General features: G+C 41.4%; 1 protein-coding gene across 1 annotated transcript in view; it reads right to left on the reverse strand.

Annotated features, from left to right (window-relative positions):
• Positions 1-18,227, reverse strand: part of LOC134357340 (protein eyes shut homolog) — a 641,949-nt gene that overhangs the window by 351,194 nt on the left and 272,528 nt on the right. The window contains exon 9 of the mRNA XM_063068783.1: positions 6,115-6,239. Within this exon, the coding sequence (XP_062924853.1) occupies positions 6,115-6,239 (125 nt within the window). The remainder of the gene's footprint in view (positions 1-6,114; positions 6,240-18,227) is intronic.

Genomic DNA, 18,227 nt, shown 5'->3' on the forward strand with positions numbered 1-18,227 from the left:
TACTTCCTGAGGAAGCTAAGAAAATTTGGCCTGTCCCCTAAAACCCTCACTAATTTTTATAGATGCACCATAGAAAGCATTCTTCTGGGGTGCATCACAACCTGGTATGGAAGTTGTCCTGTCCAAGACCGGAAGAAGCTGCAGAAGATCGCCAACACAGCCCAGCACATCACACAAACCAATCTTCCATCCTTGGACTCACTTTACACCGCACGCTGTCGGGGCAGTGCTGCCAGAATTATCAAGGACATGACCCACCCAACTAACACACTTTTCGTCCCTCTTCCCTCCGGGAGAAGGTTCAGGAGCTTGAAGACTCGTAAAGCCAGAATTGGGAACAGCTTCTTTCCAACTGTGATAAGACTGCTGAACGGATCCTGACCCAGATCTGGGCCATACCCTCCAAATATCCGGACCTGCCTCTTGGTTTTTTTGCACCTTACTTTTCCTTTTCTATTTTCTATTTATGATTTATAATTTAAATTTTTAATATTTACTATCGATTTTTACTCCAGGGAGCACGAAGAGCAGAATCAAATATCGCTGTGATGATTGTACGCTCTAGAATTAATTGTTTGGCGTCAATAAAGTACACAGTATAAAAGTATATGTACTGTATGCTATAATTGATTGATTAATTAATTTATTATTATTTCTTCTTCTTTTATATTCTGTATTGCATTGAACTGCTGCTGCTAGGATAACAAATTTCATGACACATGCCAATGATAATAAACCTGATTCTAATTCTGATTCTGAGAATCAATGAAAGACCATCCCCAACAGGACAGATAATCAATATGCAAAAGAAAACAATCTGCAGATACAGAAAGAAAAAAATCATAATAATAATAATAAATAAATAAGCAATAAATATCAAATACATGAGATGAAGAGTCCTTAAAAGTGAGTTCATAGATTGTGGAAACAGTTAAGTGATGGGGCAAGTGAAGTTGAGTAAAGTTATGCCCTCTGGTTCAAGAACATGATGGTTGAGAGGTACTGTAATAATCATTCTTGAACATGGTGGTGTGAGTCCTGAAGCTCCTGAATTTTCTTTCTGAAGGTAGCAGTGAGAAGACAACATGGCCTGGGTGGTGAAGTTCCTTCATAATGCATTCCTGTGACAGTGCTCTGTGTAGATGTGCTTAATGGTGGGAAGGATTATACCTGACTTTAATAGATTGTTTAATCCCCTCCATCGATGTTCCCTGACCTGCTTAGTACCTCCAGCATTTTGAATATTAACGTTTAATTTCCAGTCTTTTGATTCTCTCCTTTTTTAGACGTATCACATTTCTCCCTCCCGGATGTCCTTGATAGAAATGTATTCATCTCTGTAGATTTGGTGCTGTACTGTAACATATAGTAATATTTTATGTCTTACACTGCACCCATGCCATGAAACAAGAATTTTCACAACATATGCCCTTGATACTAAACCAGATTCTGATTCTGAACTCAGAAATATACACAAGCAGTGTGTGGGAGAGGATCACAGAAACTGGAGAGCAAGCAGACATGGCAAGAGTGGCTGAATCATGGAGTCCATAGACAGATCAAATCCGCTTGGTGCTAATTAACCTACCTAAAGGAAATATTGTATGTAACAGAGAGCCATTGAGTCCTGTCCTGCACCTTGGAAATAGTTTATTTAACTCACTGGCTCCATGCTGATCAATGAACACTTATGTTTATCTTCTAACCTTCAAGGCCAAGGCAATTCAAAAGCTGGTCTGGACATTTCTTAAACGTGGTCTGCTATTCTGCTTCCACTTCTCCTCAGCAGTGTATTCCACTCTGGATGAAAAGGTCCCCCTCAGGACCCCTCATTAGCTTTACTACAATCTATGGCCTCTAGGTTTAGACCAAAAGACATAAGAGCAGAATTAGTTCATTTGACACATTGCATCTGCTCTGCCAGTCGATAATGGCTGGTTTATTAACCCTCTCAACTCCATTCTCCTGTCTTCTTCCTGTAACCTTTGATACCCTTAATAATCAAGAAACTATCAAACTCCTTTTTAAATGTCTTGGCCTCCAAAGCCATCTGTGACAATAAATTCCATGGATTCATCACCTTCTGGCTAAAGAAATTCCTCTTCATCTCTGTTCTAAAGGAGCATTACTCTATTCTGAGGCTGTGCCTTTTTGTCCTAGACTCCCCCACTATGGGAAACATCCAATTCATGCTCAGTCTTTCTCAACTTTTCAATATTTGATAGGTTTCAATTAGATTAGATTAGATTAGATTAGATTATGAGGACACTCAGTCCTCGTTTATTGTCATTTAGAAATGCATGCATTAAAAAATGATACAATGTTCCTCCAGAAAGATATCACAGAAACACAGGAATAAAACTGACAAAACCACATAATTTTAACATATAGTTACAACAGTGCAAAGCAATACCGTAATTTGATAAAGAGCAGACCATGGGCACAGTAAAAAAAGTCTCAAGTCCTGATAGTCCCATAATCTCACACAGACAGTAGAAGGGAGAAACTCTCCCTGCCTTGAACCCCAAGCGCCACAAACTTGCTGATGCATTGGAAGCACCCGACCGCAGCCGACTCTGAGTCCGTCCGAAAACTTCGAGCCTCTGACCAGCCCTCTGACACCGAGCACCATCTCTGCCGAGCGCTTCAACCCCGCCCCAGGCTGCCAAGAAATAAGCAAAGCTGAGGACTCGGGGCCTTCCCCTCTGGAGATTCTGGATCACACAGTAGCAGCGGCAGGGAAACAGGCATTTCAGAAGTTTCACCAGATGTTCCTCTGTGCTCTCACATCTGTCTCCATCAAATCAGGATTGTGCGCGGCACTCTACTTGACAGATAACAGATATCATTCACCAGAGTGGCCGCTGCAAGCTGCGTCGCACCGCCATCTTCTACTCCCTCGTTCTTCTAAATTCCAGAGAGTCCTCCCTCCCTACCCACTCCCTTCTCATTCCATCTTTTTCCCCCTTCCTTTTGTATCTCGATGAAGGGTTTTGGCCCAAAACTGCAACAGTTTATTCCCCTCCACTGATACTGCCTGACTTGTTCTGTTCCTCAAATATTCTATGTGTGTTAAACAAGATTTCCAGCATCTTTAGAACCTCTTGTCTTTATGGACTGTGAATCTGCTTCTGTACTTCCAGCAATTGTGGTGGTTTCCAACAGTTGACAGGTGTAGGTGCTACTAAATTGCTTGTTAGGTTGGAGGGAGCAAAGACATATTTGACTGCTTTATCTCATTATTAGATATTCATTGACTGTATTGAGCTATGGAGGACATTTTTATTTAAAAAAAGCTATAGATTTTGGTAACAGAATGAAAAGAAAATCCATGTACAAAGAGTTTTTTGTAACCTCAGGCATCTGAAAGCTTGAACACAATTTTTCAGAGCCATCCTCTGATTGTTTCAAGATTCAAGGATGTGGAAAACATAGAAAGGGTGCAGAGGAGATTTACAAGGATGTTGCCTGGATTGGGGAGCATGCCTTATGAGAATAGGTTGAGTGAACTCGGCCCTTTTTCCTCGGAGCGACAGAGGGTGAGAGGAGACCTGATAGAGGTGTATAAGATGATGAGCGGCCTTAATCGTGTGGACAGTCAGAGGCTTTTTCCAGGGCTGAAATGGTTGCCACAAGAGGACACAGGTTTGAGGTGTAGGGAGTAGGTACAGAGGAGATATCAGGGGTAAGTTTTTTATGCAGAGAGTGGTGATTGCGTGGAATAGGCTGCCGGCAACAGTGGTGGAGGCGAATACAATAGGTTCTTTTAAGAGACTCCTGGACAGGTACACGGAGCTTAGGAAAATAGAAGGCTATGGATAACCCTAGGTAATTTTTAAGGTAAGGACAGATCCGGCACAGCTTTGTGGGCCGAAGGGCCTGTATTGTGCTGTAGGTTTTCTATGTTTTCTGTTTACATCAGAAGTCACAACATTTAACCCAAGTTCTCTTACAAAACCAATTCGAGATACTTAATGAAGCATTTCTCAAACATATAATGAGGGCTATGGGTATTTTTAATATAAGGCATTAAGACTATAAGGCTCTAAAACATAGGAGCAGAATTAGGCCATTCAGCACATCGAGTCTTCTCCACTATTCCATCATTGCTAATTTATTATCCCTCACAACCCCATTCTTGCAAAAGTTTTATAAGAATGGGGTACATGTGCAATTGTAAACCAATTTTCCAATATAGAAAAGCATTTGTAGATTATTCTCCAACCTGAATGCATATTATTACTCATTTAATCCTGATTCTCAATGCTCCTCAGGGAAACTGATGTGGTTTTCCTGTGAGATAAATGAGAAAGTGAGAAGAAATCCAAACAGATAAGCTTAGCTACGAGGGGTGATTGATAAGTGTGTGGTATAAGGTAAAAGGAGTCAATTTTAGAAAACCTAGCATATTTATTTTTCAACATAGTCCCCCCCATATCAAAACTTTCTTAGATCTGTACATTGACGGCAAAATTTGCATCATTCACACAATTAAGCATTAAATCCAACCTTCCAAATTCGCATTTTTTTCGCTATCTCCAAGTCAGACACTACATTAAGGAAAAGTGCCCACACTTCGAGCCTACTTCCACCACTCATTCCTTTCTTGAAAACCTCTTGCTCCCTCCAGACTCCAAACCGTTAATATCAAAATTTGTGAATTGCTTTACTCCTTTGGTTTCTACAAATTTTATTAGGGAAGCCTGGGCCAGGGACTTGAACTCAGAGATATCAGTGGAACTTTGGGAGGAGGCAATGTCCCGGGTTCACTGTTGTTCTATTAATTCACGCTACAGGTTACTCCAGTACAAGATGATGCATAGATTACATTATTCAAAAACAAAACTGAATCGCATCTTCCCATCTGTGTCTCCTGAATGCGACAAGTGCCACTCTGCTGAGGGCTCACTGGCACATCTTTTCTGGTTTTGCCCTACATTATACAACTTTTGGACTGCAATTTTTGAGTGGCTCTCAAAAGTCTATTTTAGAGACATTCAGCCCAATCACGACCTTGCCATCTTTGGATGCTCTGCAGAGACTCTTGAGTAGCCGCACGACATGCAGATTGCGCTACATCTCGGAATGGTGGTGGCTAAGATACTTATTCTTCTGACCTGGAAGTCTACTACTCCACCCACCTTCGCACACTGGCTCAAGGAGATGTTGTCTATTATACAAATGGAAAGACTGTATCTGCACAAACCCAATAAGCAGAATATATTTGAGAGAATATGGGGACCCTTATTGGCTCAGTGTCATATTACCTCACATACGTAGTGACCTTGACCTGTCTAGTCCCAAGAGTGGGTGCGGTGCCTAACCGGATTCCTTCACCGATTTTACTTTACATTGCTTCTGTGATGTCACTATTGTGTCAACTCTTTTTCTGAAAGTTTATTTATGTATTCTTGTAAATTGTCCGGCAACCTTTTTGTTTTTGTTTTTGATTTGTTTTGTCTGTGCTCCACCTGAAGCTGTATTTCCTTTGTATTGTTTTTACGTCTTCAATATATTTTGTCTTTGTAAATTGTAAATAAAGTATTAAAAAAAACATAGTCCCCTCCTACATGTACACACTTAGTCCAGCGGTCGTGGAGCATACGGATCCCTTCTTTGTAGAAGTGGTCCACAGCAGGGGTGCTTGATAAGTTTGTGGCCTAAGGTAGAAGGAGATGAGTTATACAGCTCTTGTTACATGTACACGCAGTTAGTTGAAAATGCAGAAAGTTTGAAGTTAATAACTTATCAATCACCCCTGCTGTAGACCACATCTGGAGGTCCAAGACGCCGACTTCTACAAAAAAAGGATCCATATGCTCCACGACTGCTGTACTAAGTGTGTAAATGTAGGAAAAAATAAATGTGCTAGGTTTTCTAAAATTGACTCCTTCTACCTTAGGCCACAAATTTATCAATCACCCTTCGTACTTTCTTAATGAAGTACAATGACTTAGAATTCTCCTGCCAGGACCTGCAAGAATAGCTTCAGCCATTCATAAGAAGCTGGCCATCAAGACAAAGTTCTCAACTGAGGCATTTTGCGGCCCCAAAACCTGGCTGAAGTACTGTACAGGAATGATTGTTAGTAGCACAATGTAACTGAAGGCTTACCTTGTGTACAGATGCATGAGTAGCCATTCACGTAGTCTTGGCAGAATCCATTGTTGAGGCAAGGGCCAGAATTACATTCATCAATCTCTTTCTCACAAAACTGCCCAGCAAAACCTGATAGACACCTGCAGGAAGACAACAAAATATCTTCAAAGTCATATCATTAGGTCATTGACCAAATACCAGACCACATTTTGAAGTGCCAAGCCAATGTAGGTTTATACAGATCAAGTTATGAGGACAATCTTGCATGAGGACCTGTTCTTGAAAAATGGACTCCCCTCTCCCAGCTGAGGAAATAGTTTGGTTCAATCATCTCTATCTGCTCCTAAAAGTTTTCAGGATCAGATAGGGACAATTGAGACAAACAATCTCCTCTGGAGGGGGAGGGTAGTCCATCAAAATGGGAGGGGAGTTAATCAAAATGGGAGTTAAGATCTTCAAATTAGTGCCATGTTGTTCAAGATAATGAGAAGAAACTGTATTTTGACCAAAGTCTTGTGGGGAAAAAAGGAACCTTGCGTCAAAAAGCTGCTGAGACCAGAAGCCAATTGAAAATTTCAGAACTAAGATAAATAGAGCTTTGTAGATTGAGAATACTGAGGTAACAGAACCAATAGAGTTAAGATATAGATCAGCCATGATCTAATTGAATGGCAGAACAGGCTTAAGATACTAAGCATTTCACTCGATTCCTATTTATTGGAAATGTGACAATCCTGAGGTAATAATAGCCACATCAAAGATCCTTAAAAGATCCATCTCATATTTTATTAAACCTATAAAAGAATTATTATTTCAAATGGCTGTTGTCTCCATCCTAAAGGCCAATATTTTACAATCCTTTTCAAGTAGGATCGTACTATAATTTTTGAATTGTGTCCTATTTCACGGTTCCCTGATCAATCATTTGATGCTTTGGTTGGGTAGTTTGCTCTCATCAAAAATAGCTGGGATTTATAAAGGGCCAGAAAGGTGATTGTACCATAGGAAGAATTGTTCATTCAATTTAGCACACTGAAATGCATTAGGTTCAAGCATGTATTATTTCCTTAGTTATTGGGAAAAGGCTTTCAATAGATTTGGATTACATTCCATTTTTGAATTTCCAGAGGAAGTGAATTTAGGGTTTAGTTTCAAAAGTGGATTACAGTTTTCGTGATGGATTCTGAAGCACATGTTGTTGACAACAAAGAATCATCAACTGCCTGTACCATTTGCTACAGATAGACCCAATGACGTCTTCCTTTCTCCTTTCACTGAGCTGCCTTTGTTCTGTCTGGGCCAGGACTTAAGAAGATCTTTGTGGGTGTTTCTCAAATAAAATCAATCTTACGAAGCCTGAAGTTTTTCACTTTACTTTGAAGATCTTCAAAATCTTTGTGACCCATCCTTTGGTTCTGTGCTGGTAAACTGCCAGAAGAATTACTTTCAAGGCAAGCTTAACTAAAAGAAATGAAGCCTTTTTATCTGTGATGAGTAATGACCACATGAGCTAACTCACCCCCTGGACTATACTTGTCTGAACAAGTGATAAAACTGGTCGGAGAATCTGATGGTGAAGAAGAACCCTTTGAGGAGTTTTGACACTGCTTGTTAGTTGCAAAACCTTCCTTGACACATAAAGACAGCTCCTGCCCAGTGGCAAAATTTTTGTTTAACTTTGTTTCAGTCATTTCAGAAAGGGTTCTGTTGTGTTGGGTGTTTCATATATTGCCAATGTGTATATAAAACAGAAATGCCTGGATGCATCCTTGAGTGTCAGCTGAAAGTAAACCACCAGCACATGCCTCGGAGTAAGATTTAACTCTTAGCTTTTCAAGTTCAAAGTAAATTTTCTATTAAAGTACGTATACTGTATGCGATCATATACTACCCTGTGATTCTTTTTCTTGCAAGCACTCATAATAGAACAGAGAAATACAAAAGAATACATGAAACATGAAAAACTACACTCAAACAAGAACTGACAAGAAACCAATGAGCAAGAGAAGATGAAGAGAAAACAACAAATAATACATAAATAAATAAATAAATAATACTGAGAACGAGCATCGTAGAGTCCTTGAAAGTGAGTCCAGTGATCAGTTCAGGGGTGAGGTAAGTGAAGCTGTCCACACTGGTTCAGGAATCTGATGGTTGAAGAGTAATTGCTGGTCCTGAACCTCGGGGATGTGGGACCTAAGGCTCCTGCACTTCTTTCCTGAGATGACAGCATTGCCCAGATGCTGAGGATCCTTGATGATGGATGCTGCTTTCTTGTGGAAGCATTCCTTGAATATATGCTCATTGGTGGTGAGGGCTTTTCCTGTAATGGACTGGTCTGTATCTACAGCTTTTGGTAGGCATATCCAGGCTGTGATGCAATCAGTCAGGATATTCTCCATAATGGGTCTATTGAAGTTTTTCCAAAGTTTTAAATGACATATCAAATCTGCACAAAATTCTGAGAGAGATGCTTACGTGCTTAAGTTCAGTAAATTGAATCCCGTATCTGGGTTGACATTTCACTGCAGTACCATGATACCCCTGCACTCAGAAGATAATTCTTGGTTTGCTTTGGGCAACATAGTAACATAATGTTTAGCACAATGCTTTACAATGGCAGTTCTAAGAACGTGGTTTGATTCACATTGCTCTCTGTATGGAGTTTGCATGTTCTCCTCTTGACTGTGTTACGTACCCTGTAACTGGGTTGCCAAACCAGCAGAAACGGACCACTTAGTTGGAGTCTGGTTTAAGAGAAATTAATAAAGTTTTATTAAAGAAATAAGTAACACAGTACTCTAATCGTACGGATATAAATGCAACAGGTTAGCAATGATAAAACACACATGTACACAGAACTAGGGTAATAGGAATCAAACAAGCTCTATCACAGTCTAGGGGTAAAATGATCAGTCTCAAGTGATGCAGAGTTCAGTTCAGCTTAGTACAGTTTGCAGTAATCGCTGTTGTGCCATTGGAGAGAGAGAGAGGGAATATGCAAATCTGATTCAGACAGACTTTTAATGTTCTTCGCAGCTAGCTCTCGGGCGGACCCTTCGTTATGTCTTCTGTGGTCACCGACTGTGACCCCTCCGCTCCGGATATGACCGTACTTCCGCGGTGAACCTGGCACCCAGGCAAGGGCGGACACATACACCAGGTTCCCGCTGATCGTACCCTTTCACCCTGTGCGTCTATGGTCGGTTCCCGCGACCAGACCTCCAAATTCTCACCAACTTGTGGGGACACACCGTTCTTCCAGGGTCTCGTTATCTCGTGATCTCGTGGTGTGTGTCGTGCCTTAGCGAACCTGTTCTTTTTATCCCCCTGCTGGGGTATCGCCTGTCCATCAAACTTCCAACAGTTCAGGTTCAAAGCAACCGGTCTGTCAATATTCTGAAATGTGTTTCTTTCTCGTTAATCTCTCTCTTCTCTCTATTAGCATTTTGAATGTTTCTCCATTGTCTCTCTTATCTCTCTCATCAGCATCAATCTTCTGATAACTTGGTTTGTCATCACAAATGCATGATTTTCCTCCAAGTGCTCCAGTTTCCTCACAAGTTCCAAAGACGTATGGTTAGGTTTAGTGAGTTGTGGGCATGCTATGTTAGCACTAGAAGAATGGCGACACTTGCAGACTGCCTAGCACAATCCTAGCTGATTTGATTTGATAGAAATGATGAATTTCACTGTTTGTTTCAATGTATATGTGACAACTAAAACTAATCTTTAATCTTAAATCTTAAATCTAAAAGAGTCCATTTCTATATCAAGAACCACAGAAAAGAGTGGAGCATGGACCTTGATGAGGTGGAGGCCATGACAGATTATACCTGTGATTGACCCACCAATTCAAGGTGTCTGTATCCCTAAAAACAATTGGGTGGCGCTGAAAGTATGACCTTCATGTGTTCACGGCAAAATTAGAGATGCAAACTTCATATTGGAAGTTCTGTTTGCTCCAGTCAGCATTTTAGTGAAAAGGACAACTGTCAGGACTGAAGTAGGCTCTGTGGTTAGTGAAATCCTTGATAGCTTGTTTGTCCCAGAGTAGCAGAATTAAGCCATGTCGCTGACGTTGTAAAAGTGTTACACCAACTGATACGGACCTATGCTGCCGCAACTCCGGAGGAATTCCATAGCTATAGAGGGCAAACTGCAGTGAGTAGAAGTTGTTTAAGTAGAAGTATGTCGGCTCCAGTCACTCGCAAGCAGCAAATTTCAAATTGCTCATCTTTATCATCAAAGCAGAGAATGCAGCCTCAATAGGGAGAAAGTGATTGGGCTCATTGAGTGTAGGTTACAATGAGATGTGTTGCATTGGAGCACAGCTCACATTGCAGGACAACAAGGTGAAGAAGCATTCAAGGGTTTTCAAAGAAGGCAAAAGCTGATATCTCTGAAGGTCTATCCTAAGCCTAACACATTGATGCAATTATAAAGAAGGCACACAGGGAGTGTTCATTAAGAGTTTGAAGTGATTTGGTACGTCAACAAAGACTCTAGCATATTTCTACAGACGCAGCATGGAGAGCATTCTAACAGGTTGCATCACTGTCTGATATGGAGGATCCAATGCACAGAATCAGAAGAAGCGGCAGGGGATTGTAAAATCAGCCAATTCCATCATAAACACCAGCGTCCCCAGCATCGAGGCCATCTTCAAGAGTCGATGCCTCAATTTCAAGCTCAAGTTTAATTGTCACTCAACCAAATATGTGTATAGATTTACATGAAATAGTGTCCCTCCAGGACCAAGATGTAAAATATGTACATGCAATCTCACAAAGCACCCACACATAGCATACAGTTACAAAACTACATATAGTCATAAAAAATATCAGCCGAAGTTCCTGATTGATTGTGCATGGAATGTTGTCCTGGAGCCATGTTTCTTTAAAAACAAGCATGTAGCATTTTCTCATGATGCACTACTGCAATCCAGCTTATCTGACGCCAAATGCAGACTGGAGAGTAACACCAACAGGAGGGTCTGCCCCCAACCTAGCAGGGATGCCAGAGCGCTCGCCGCACCTTCGTTCTTACCCACGCTGTCTCTGACACTTCTTGCCTGGGTGGCTGCAACAGGCAATGCTGTGACATGAGGGCCTGATCCATTCGGCAACGAAGACCACACAGCTCCCCCGCCATTAGTCTTGTCATTTAACCAATGAACTGGACATACAGTATTCTACATGTGCAGTGTCCAAGGCTAGTGTGGGAGATGAGAACAATGCAAGATACATTAATTGCAGACCATGTCCAGTATTCTATTGTCCCAGAAGGAAAATAGAGCCTGATGATGAGACCATTATTCTCAAAGCTATACAACACTATTGGCCCATACCCATAGTTGAACTGCCAAAACCAGGTGGCAGTGCAGAAGTATAGTGACTATAAAATAACTATTAATCAAGTACTTACATGTAATTCACTTGATACTTTGCCAAATGTAGGAGATTTGTTCAAAAGGTTGACATAAGGGCAAGTCATTTCAAAGTTAGATATAATAAATGCTTATATTCAATTTAAATAAGATGTAGAGTGCAAGTCTTATTTAACCATTGCATGCCTAGGGCTCTTTGAGCCTCGATTTAGTGTTTCTTCCAGCCCAGAATTGTTCAGTGTGTAAAAAGAATTAATACATTTGCTGAGGAATCAGTGGAATCTCCAATCCCAAACAGACATACTCATGGTGGCAGACTGAGAAAAGTACTCCAAAGTTTGGAAAAGCATGGAGTATGTGTTAAATCTCACAAATGGAGATGATTTCTAAATGTATGGAATATTTGGGTCATAGTGTAGAACAGAATGGGTCACTTCCCACCAAGTCAAGAGAAAAGATGATGAAACTGAGAATGCACTTACTCCTCTGAAAATCTCTGAGCTCAGATCACATTAAGGTTAGTGAATAACTAATATAAACTACTACTGAGCTTGGCACTTTGTTGAATTCAGGAGTGACCTATTGAAGAAAAGCATTTCATTATTCAGGGTAATTATTGTAATTGATAAAGTGTTCACAAGTTGTTTAAAAGTCATCCTGCAGGGAGTACCATGCTTGTACTGTATGATGTGTTGAGAGTAGGATGCATTGCAACATGGTATTCCAGCAGTGATAGACCAGTACCAAGCATCATACATTCAGTAGGCACTTTATTACGTACCTCCTGTACCAAATAAAGTGGATACTATGTGTATCATTGTGGTCTTCTGCTACTGTAGTTCACCCATTTCAAGGATCAACATTTTGCGCATTCGACGATGCCCTTCTGCATACCACTGTTGAAATGCATGGTCATTTGAGTGTCCTGCCAAAGAGTCTCAGTCCAAAATGTCGACTGTACTCTTTTCCATAGATGCTACCTGGCCTGCTGAGTTCCTCCAGCTTTTTGTGTGTGTTGCTTAGATTGCCAGCATCTGCAGATTTTCTTTATTTGTGTTAGCTCACGTTGTCTTGAACCAGTATGGGCATCCTCTTCTGACCTCACTCCTTAACAAGGTACGTTTACCCAGAGGGCACTACAGTTGCAGGGTAATTAATGGAATGCTATTACAGCTCAGGGCATTGGAGTTTGGGGCTCAATTCTGATGTCATTTGTAAGGAGTCTGTACGTCCTCCTCATGGAATATATGGGTTTTCTTTGGGTTCTACAGTCTCCTACCACAGTCCAAAGACATACTGATTAGAAGGTTAATTGATCATTATAAATTATCTTGTGATTAGGTTTCAAAGTTTCAAGTAAATTTATAATCCAAGTACATATCTGTCACCATATCACAACCCTGAGAATCATTTTCTTATGGGTATACACAGTAAATTCAAGAAACATAATAGAATCAATGAAAGAGTGCATCCAACAGGATGGATAAACAACCAATGTGCAAAAGACAACAAACTGTGCAAATAAAAAAGAAAAAAAAAGTAATAAATATTGAGAAAATGAGGTGATTAGTCCTTGAAAGTGAGTCTACAGTTTGTGAGAACATTTCAGTGATGGGGTGAGTGAAGTTGAGTGAAGCTATCCCCGCTGTTTCAAGAGCCTGATGGTCATGGGGTAGTGACTGTTCCTCAACCCGACAGTGTGGATTCCGAGGCTCTTGTACCTTCTTCCTGATGGCAGCTGCGAGAAGGGAGCATGGCCTGGATGGCGGGGGTACTTGATGATGGATGCTGCTTTCTTGTAACAGCACTCCATGTAGATGTGCTCAACGGTGGAGAAGTTTTGCCTGTGACGGACTGGGCTGTTAAGGTTAAAATCAGGGGTTGTTAGGGGTTGCTGAGTGGTGCGAGCCAAAGGGCCAGTAGGGCCTAGTCAGTGCTGTATTTCCACATAAATAAATAAATAATCTGCTGATTTTTGCTGTAGACTCTGGAGACTGCTGTCTTTGAAAATCCCAGGAGATCAGCAGTTTCTGAGATATTCAAATCACCCCTGTCTGGCACTAACAGACATTCTGCAGTCAACGTCATTTAGATCACATTCTTCTCCATTCTTATATTTGGTCTGAACAACAACTGAACCTCTTGACCATGTCTGACTGCTTTTATTCATTGAGATCCTGCCACATGATTGGCTGTTTAGACGTATGCATTACGGAGCAAGTGTACAGGTGAGCCGAAAAGAGTTGCCACTGGGTGTATATTTGCTATGTTCTATATATAAGGGGACTGTCTTGTCTCCCTTTCTCTTCACCAGTTACACCTCGGACTTCAACTACTGCACAGAGTCTTGTCATCTCCAGAAGTTTTCTGATGACTCTGCCATAGTTGGATGCATCAGCAAGGGAGATGAGGCTGAGTACAGGGCTACGGTAGGAAACTTTGTCACATGGTGTGAGCAGAATTATCTGCAGCTTAATGTGAAAAAGACTAAGGAGCTGGTGGTAGACCTGAGGAGAGCTAAGGTACCGGTGACCCCTGTTTCCATCCAGGGGGTCAGTGTGGACATGGTGGAGGATTACAAATACCTGGGGATACGAATTGACAATAAACTGGACTGGTCAAAGAACACTGAGGCTGTCTACAAGAAGGGTCAGAGCCGTCTCTATTTCCTGAGGAGACTGAGGTCTTTTAACATCTGCCGGACGATGCTGAGGATGTTGTACGAGTCTGTGGTGGCCAGTGCTATCATGTTTGCTGTTGTGTGCTGGGGCAGCAGGCTGAGGGTAGCAGACACCAACAGAATCAACAAACTCATTTGTAAGGCCAGTGATATTGTGGGGATGGAACTGCACTCTCTGACAGTGGTGTCTGAAAAGAGGATGCTGTCCAAGTTGCATGCCATCTTGGACAATGTCTCCCATTCACTACATAATGTACTGGTTGGGCACAGGGGTACATTCAGCCAGAGACTCATTCCACCGAGATGCAACACAGAGCGTCATAGGAAGTCATTCCTGCCTGTGGCCATCAAACTTTACAACTCCTCCCTTGGAGGGGCAGACACCCTGAGCCAATAGGCTGGTCCTGGACTTATTTCCTGGCATAATTTACATATTACTATTTAACTATTTATGGTTTTATTACTATTTAATTATTTATGGTGCAACTGTAATGAAAACCAATTTCCCCCGGGATCAATAAAGTATGACTATGACTATCAATCCCACATCCTCCTCACCCCACAGAGCGACAGACAAGTAGCTAGAGAGGCAGACAGAAACATACATGTTGCAGGTAAAAGGACACACACACACACACACCTTCTCTACTACCTAAACTGACTTGGATGCTGCCTGGCCTGCTGAGTTCCTCCAGCATTTTTTCTGTGTTGCTCGGATTTCCAGCATCTGCAGATTTTCTTTTGTTCGTATCTCTCTTTCACACTTCTGTTGAAGGCCTCTGAGATTTGAAACTCTTTCTCTTTCCACAGAATGGTTCAAGCTTTTTCTGCTTAGTTTTTAATTAACCTAACACAAGTTATATGAGAACCAGAATCAATAGAGAGCCAAAATTCATATCTTGTTGTGCAAAGATGCCTGAAGTGAATACTCATGAAGCAGGTGAAGGCCAACGCTTTTATGGAGAGATCTCTCCGAAGATTTAGCGCAGAGCAGGCCAAAGTCCACTGATAAAAAATTAAAATTCTGATCAAGAGAGAATGGTTAACCAAAGGTTAAAGTTAATCTGTGAAAGGAAGGAAAAAAACATGCTTATTTTCAGAAGTTGTGACTCTTTTTCTCAGTGTTTGTCAGGAATACATTTCAAGAATTTGGCTCATTGTCTTTTTGTAATCAAAACATTATGTAATGATTATAATCAGTTAAACCGACTGAATTTCAAAATAATTCATAACTATTTATTGGGATTGAGATGTAATATCATGTATAGAGGAATATTTCAATTCACCTTGCATTTATGAAACTTTTTATGGGTTCTCCTCCAAATCAAACGTCATCCACACAAACAGCTCTACTTCATTAGGAGTCTGAGAAGAATTAGTATGTCACCAAATACTGTAGCAACATTCCACAGATGTGTAGTGGAGAGCATTCTGGCTGTTTGTATCAATGCCTTTTATGTGGAGGCTCCAACTCACAGGACCAAAAGAAGCTCCATCATGGGCACAACCATCCCCTCCACTGAGCTCATCTTCAGGGGCAGTGCCTCAGGAGGGTGATATCCATCATTAAAAGCCCTCACCGTGCAGGATGTGCTATCTTCTCATCACTAACATCAGGGAGGAGTTACAGGAGGCTGAAAACCCACATTCAGCAGTTTAGGAATTGTTTCTTCCCTTCTGCCATCAGATTTCTGAAAGATCCATGAGCACTGCCTTGTTGCTTCTATTCGCCATGGTTTATTTATTTATTTATTTATTGCAGCTTAGCACGTGGGCAAGTGGTTAAGGCATTGGCCTAGCGACCTGAAGGTCATGAGTTCAAGCCCCAGCCAAGGGAACGTGTTGTGTCCTTGAGCAAGGCACTTTCACACATTGCTCTGCGACAACACTGGTGCCAAGCTGTATGGGTCCTTATGCCCTTCCCTTGGACAACATCGGTATCGTGGAGAGGGGAGACTTGCAGCATGGGCAACTGCTGGTCTTCCATACAACCTTACCCAGGCCTGCGCCCTGGAGAGTGAAGACTTTCCAGGTGCAGATCCATGGTCTTGCAAGACTAACGGATGCCTTTTATTGCAACTTACTTTTCCTTTGGTCTTGCACTGTACTGCTGTCATAGAATAACAAATTTCACAACAGATGTCAGTGATAATAAACCTGACTCTGACTCTGATTCCTAATTTAGAAATATATGGTAGATCTCCTTCATGGCTGGGTCTGATCCTAGAGTTCTCTTACCATCAAAAGCACCATGAGAACACCTAGGGAAGACCTTCTCAGGAACAATTAAGGATGGGCAGACAGGGCTTTTCAATCATGCTTGCTCCCCAAGTAAAGAATAAATGAGAAAAATGTTCTGTTCCTGGTGGGCTATTGGTTGTCTAAAGTTCAGCAGCTGTGATAGGATAGCTCACATCAGAATCCAGGGAAGTGGAGGGTAATTCTTGTGTCCCAAGATCCAGTTCCATGGCTGCAGAAAATGCCTGGCAGCCTCGGAGGATGAATGTCTCATGCCATTTCCTGGAATCATAAGGATATTTTGATGATCACAAACAAGCTGAATGTTGAGGAGGAGTGAAAGAAGGCCAGGTTAAAGAAGCAAGCCCTTGTGGGAACATGTCAATGGCAGCTGGCATTCATAGAAATTCAGTAATGCCAATATATCCTGCTCTCTACCACTCCTCCTACATGTATATGAACTCCGAGGGATAGGCTGAATAGGTTAGGACTTTATTCCCTGTTGTGCTTGAGAATGAAGGCAGATAAGACCATAAGACATAGGAGCAGAATTAGGCCATTTGGTCGCGTCTGCTCCACCATTCAAACATGGCTGATTTATTTTCCCTCTTCACCCCACTCTCCTGGCTTCTTCCCATTATCTTTGACACCCTTACTAATCAGGAGCGTATCAACCTTTCCCTTAAATATACCCAGTGAATGGGCCTCCACAGTGTCTGTGCCAATTAATTCTACATATTCACCACCTTCTGGCTGAAGAACTTCTGCAACATCTCTGTTTTAAAGGGATGTCCTTCTATTCTGAGGCTGCACCCACTTGTCCTAGACCCACTCTCTATAGGAAACTTCCTTTCCACATCCACTCTATCTAGGCAATTCAGCATTCAGTAGTTTTTAATGAGATTATCCCTTATTCTTTTAAACTCCAGTGAGTACAGGCCCGGAGCTGTCAAGCATTCCTCATATGTTAGTCCTTTCATTCCAAGGTACAACCTTGTAAATTTCTTCTGGATCCTTTCTAATGCCAGCATATCGTTTCTTAGATATGAGGCCCAAAATCTTTTTGAGGTATACCAGACTATGAGGGGTTTAGATAGGGTGAATGCATACAGAATTTTCTCCACAGCTAAACTGAGACTAGAGCTAAAGGGCAGAGGTTATGGGAAAGGTGAAATATCTAAGGGGAAGCTGACAGGGAGCCTCTTTATTCAGAGGGAGATGTGAGTATGTCATACATCATAGAGTACCACAGCACAGAAGCAGGACCTTCTAGTAATCTGCCTAATTTCATCAACCTGCACTCAGACCATTACCCTCCATACCACTTCCATCCATGTACCTACCCAAATTTCTGTTATTTGTTGAAATCAAAACCACATCCACCACTTCTGTTAGCAGCTCACTCCACCCTGTCAATACCCTCTGAGTAAAGAACTTCCCCCTCATGTTCCTGTTAAATATTTCACCTTTGACTCTTAACATATGGCCTCAAGGTCTAGTTTCACCCAACCTCAGCAGAAAAAAAACCTTGCTTGCATTTATCCTATCTATGCACTAATAATTTTGTATACCTCTATCAGATCTCCCCTCATTCTTCTACGCTTTAGGGAATAAAGTCATAACATACTCAACATTTCTCTATAACTCAGGGTCTCAAGTGATTGCAACATCCTTGTCAAATTTTCTCAGCACTCTTTCAATCTTATTGATATTTTTCCTGTAGGAAGCTGAACACAACAGCACACAATACTCCAAATTAGACATCACCTACATGTTATACAACCAATAAAACATAAAAACTCCTGTATTCAATACTTTGCT

The sequence above is a fragment of the Mobula hypostoma genome, chromosome 2, assembly GCF_963921235.1.
Source record: "Mobula hypostoma chromosome 2, sMobHyp1.1, whole genome shotgun sequence".
Taxonomy (NCBI): Eukaryota; Metazoa; Chordata; class Chondrichthyes; order Myliobatiformes; family Myliobatidae; genus Mobula; species Mobula hypostoma.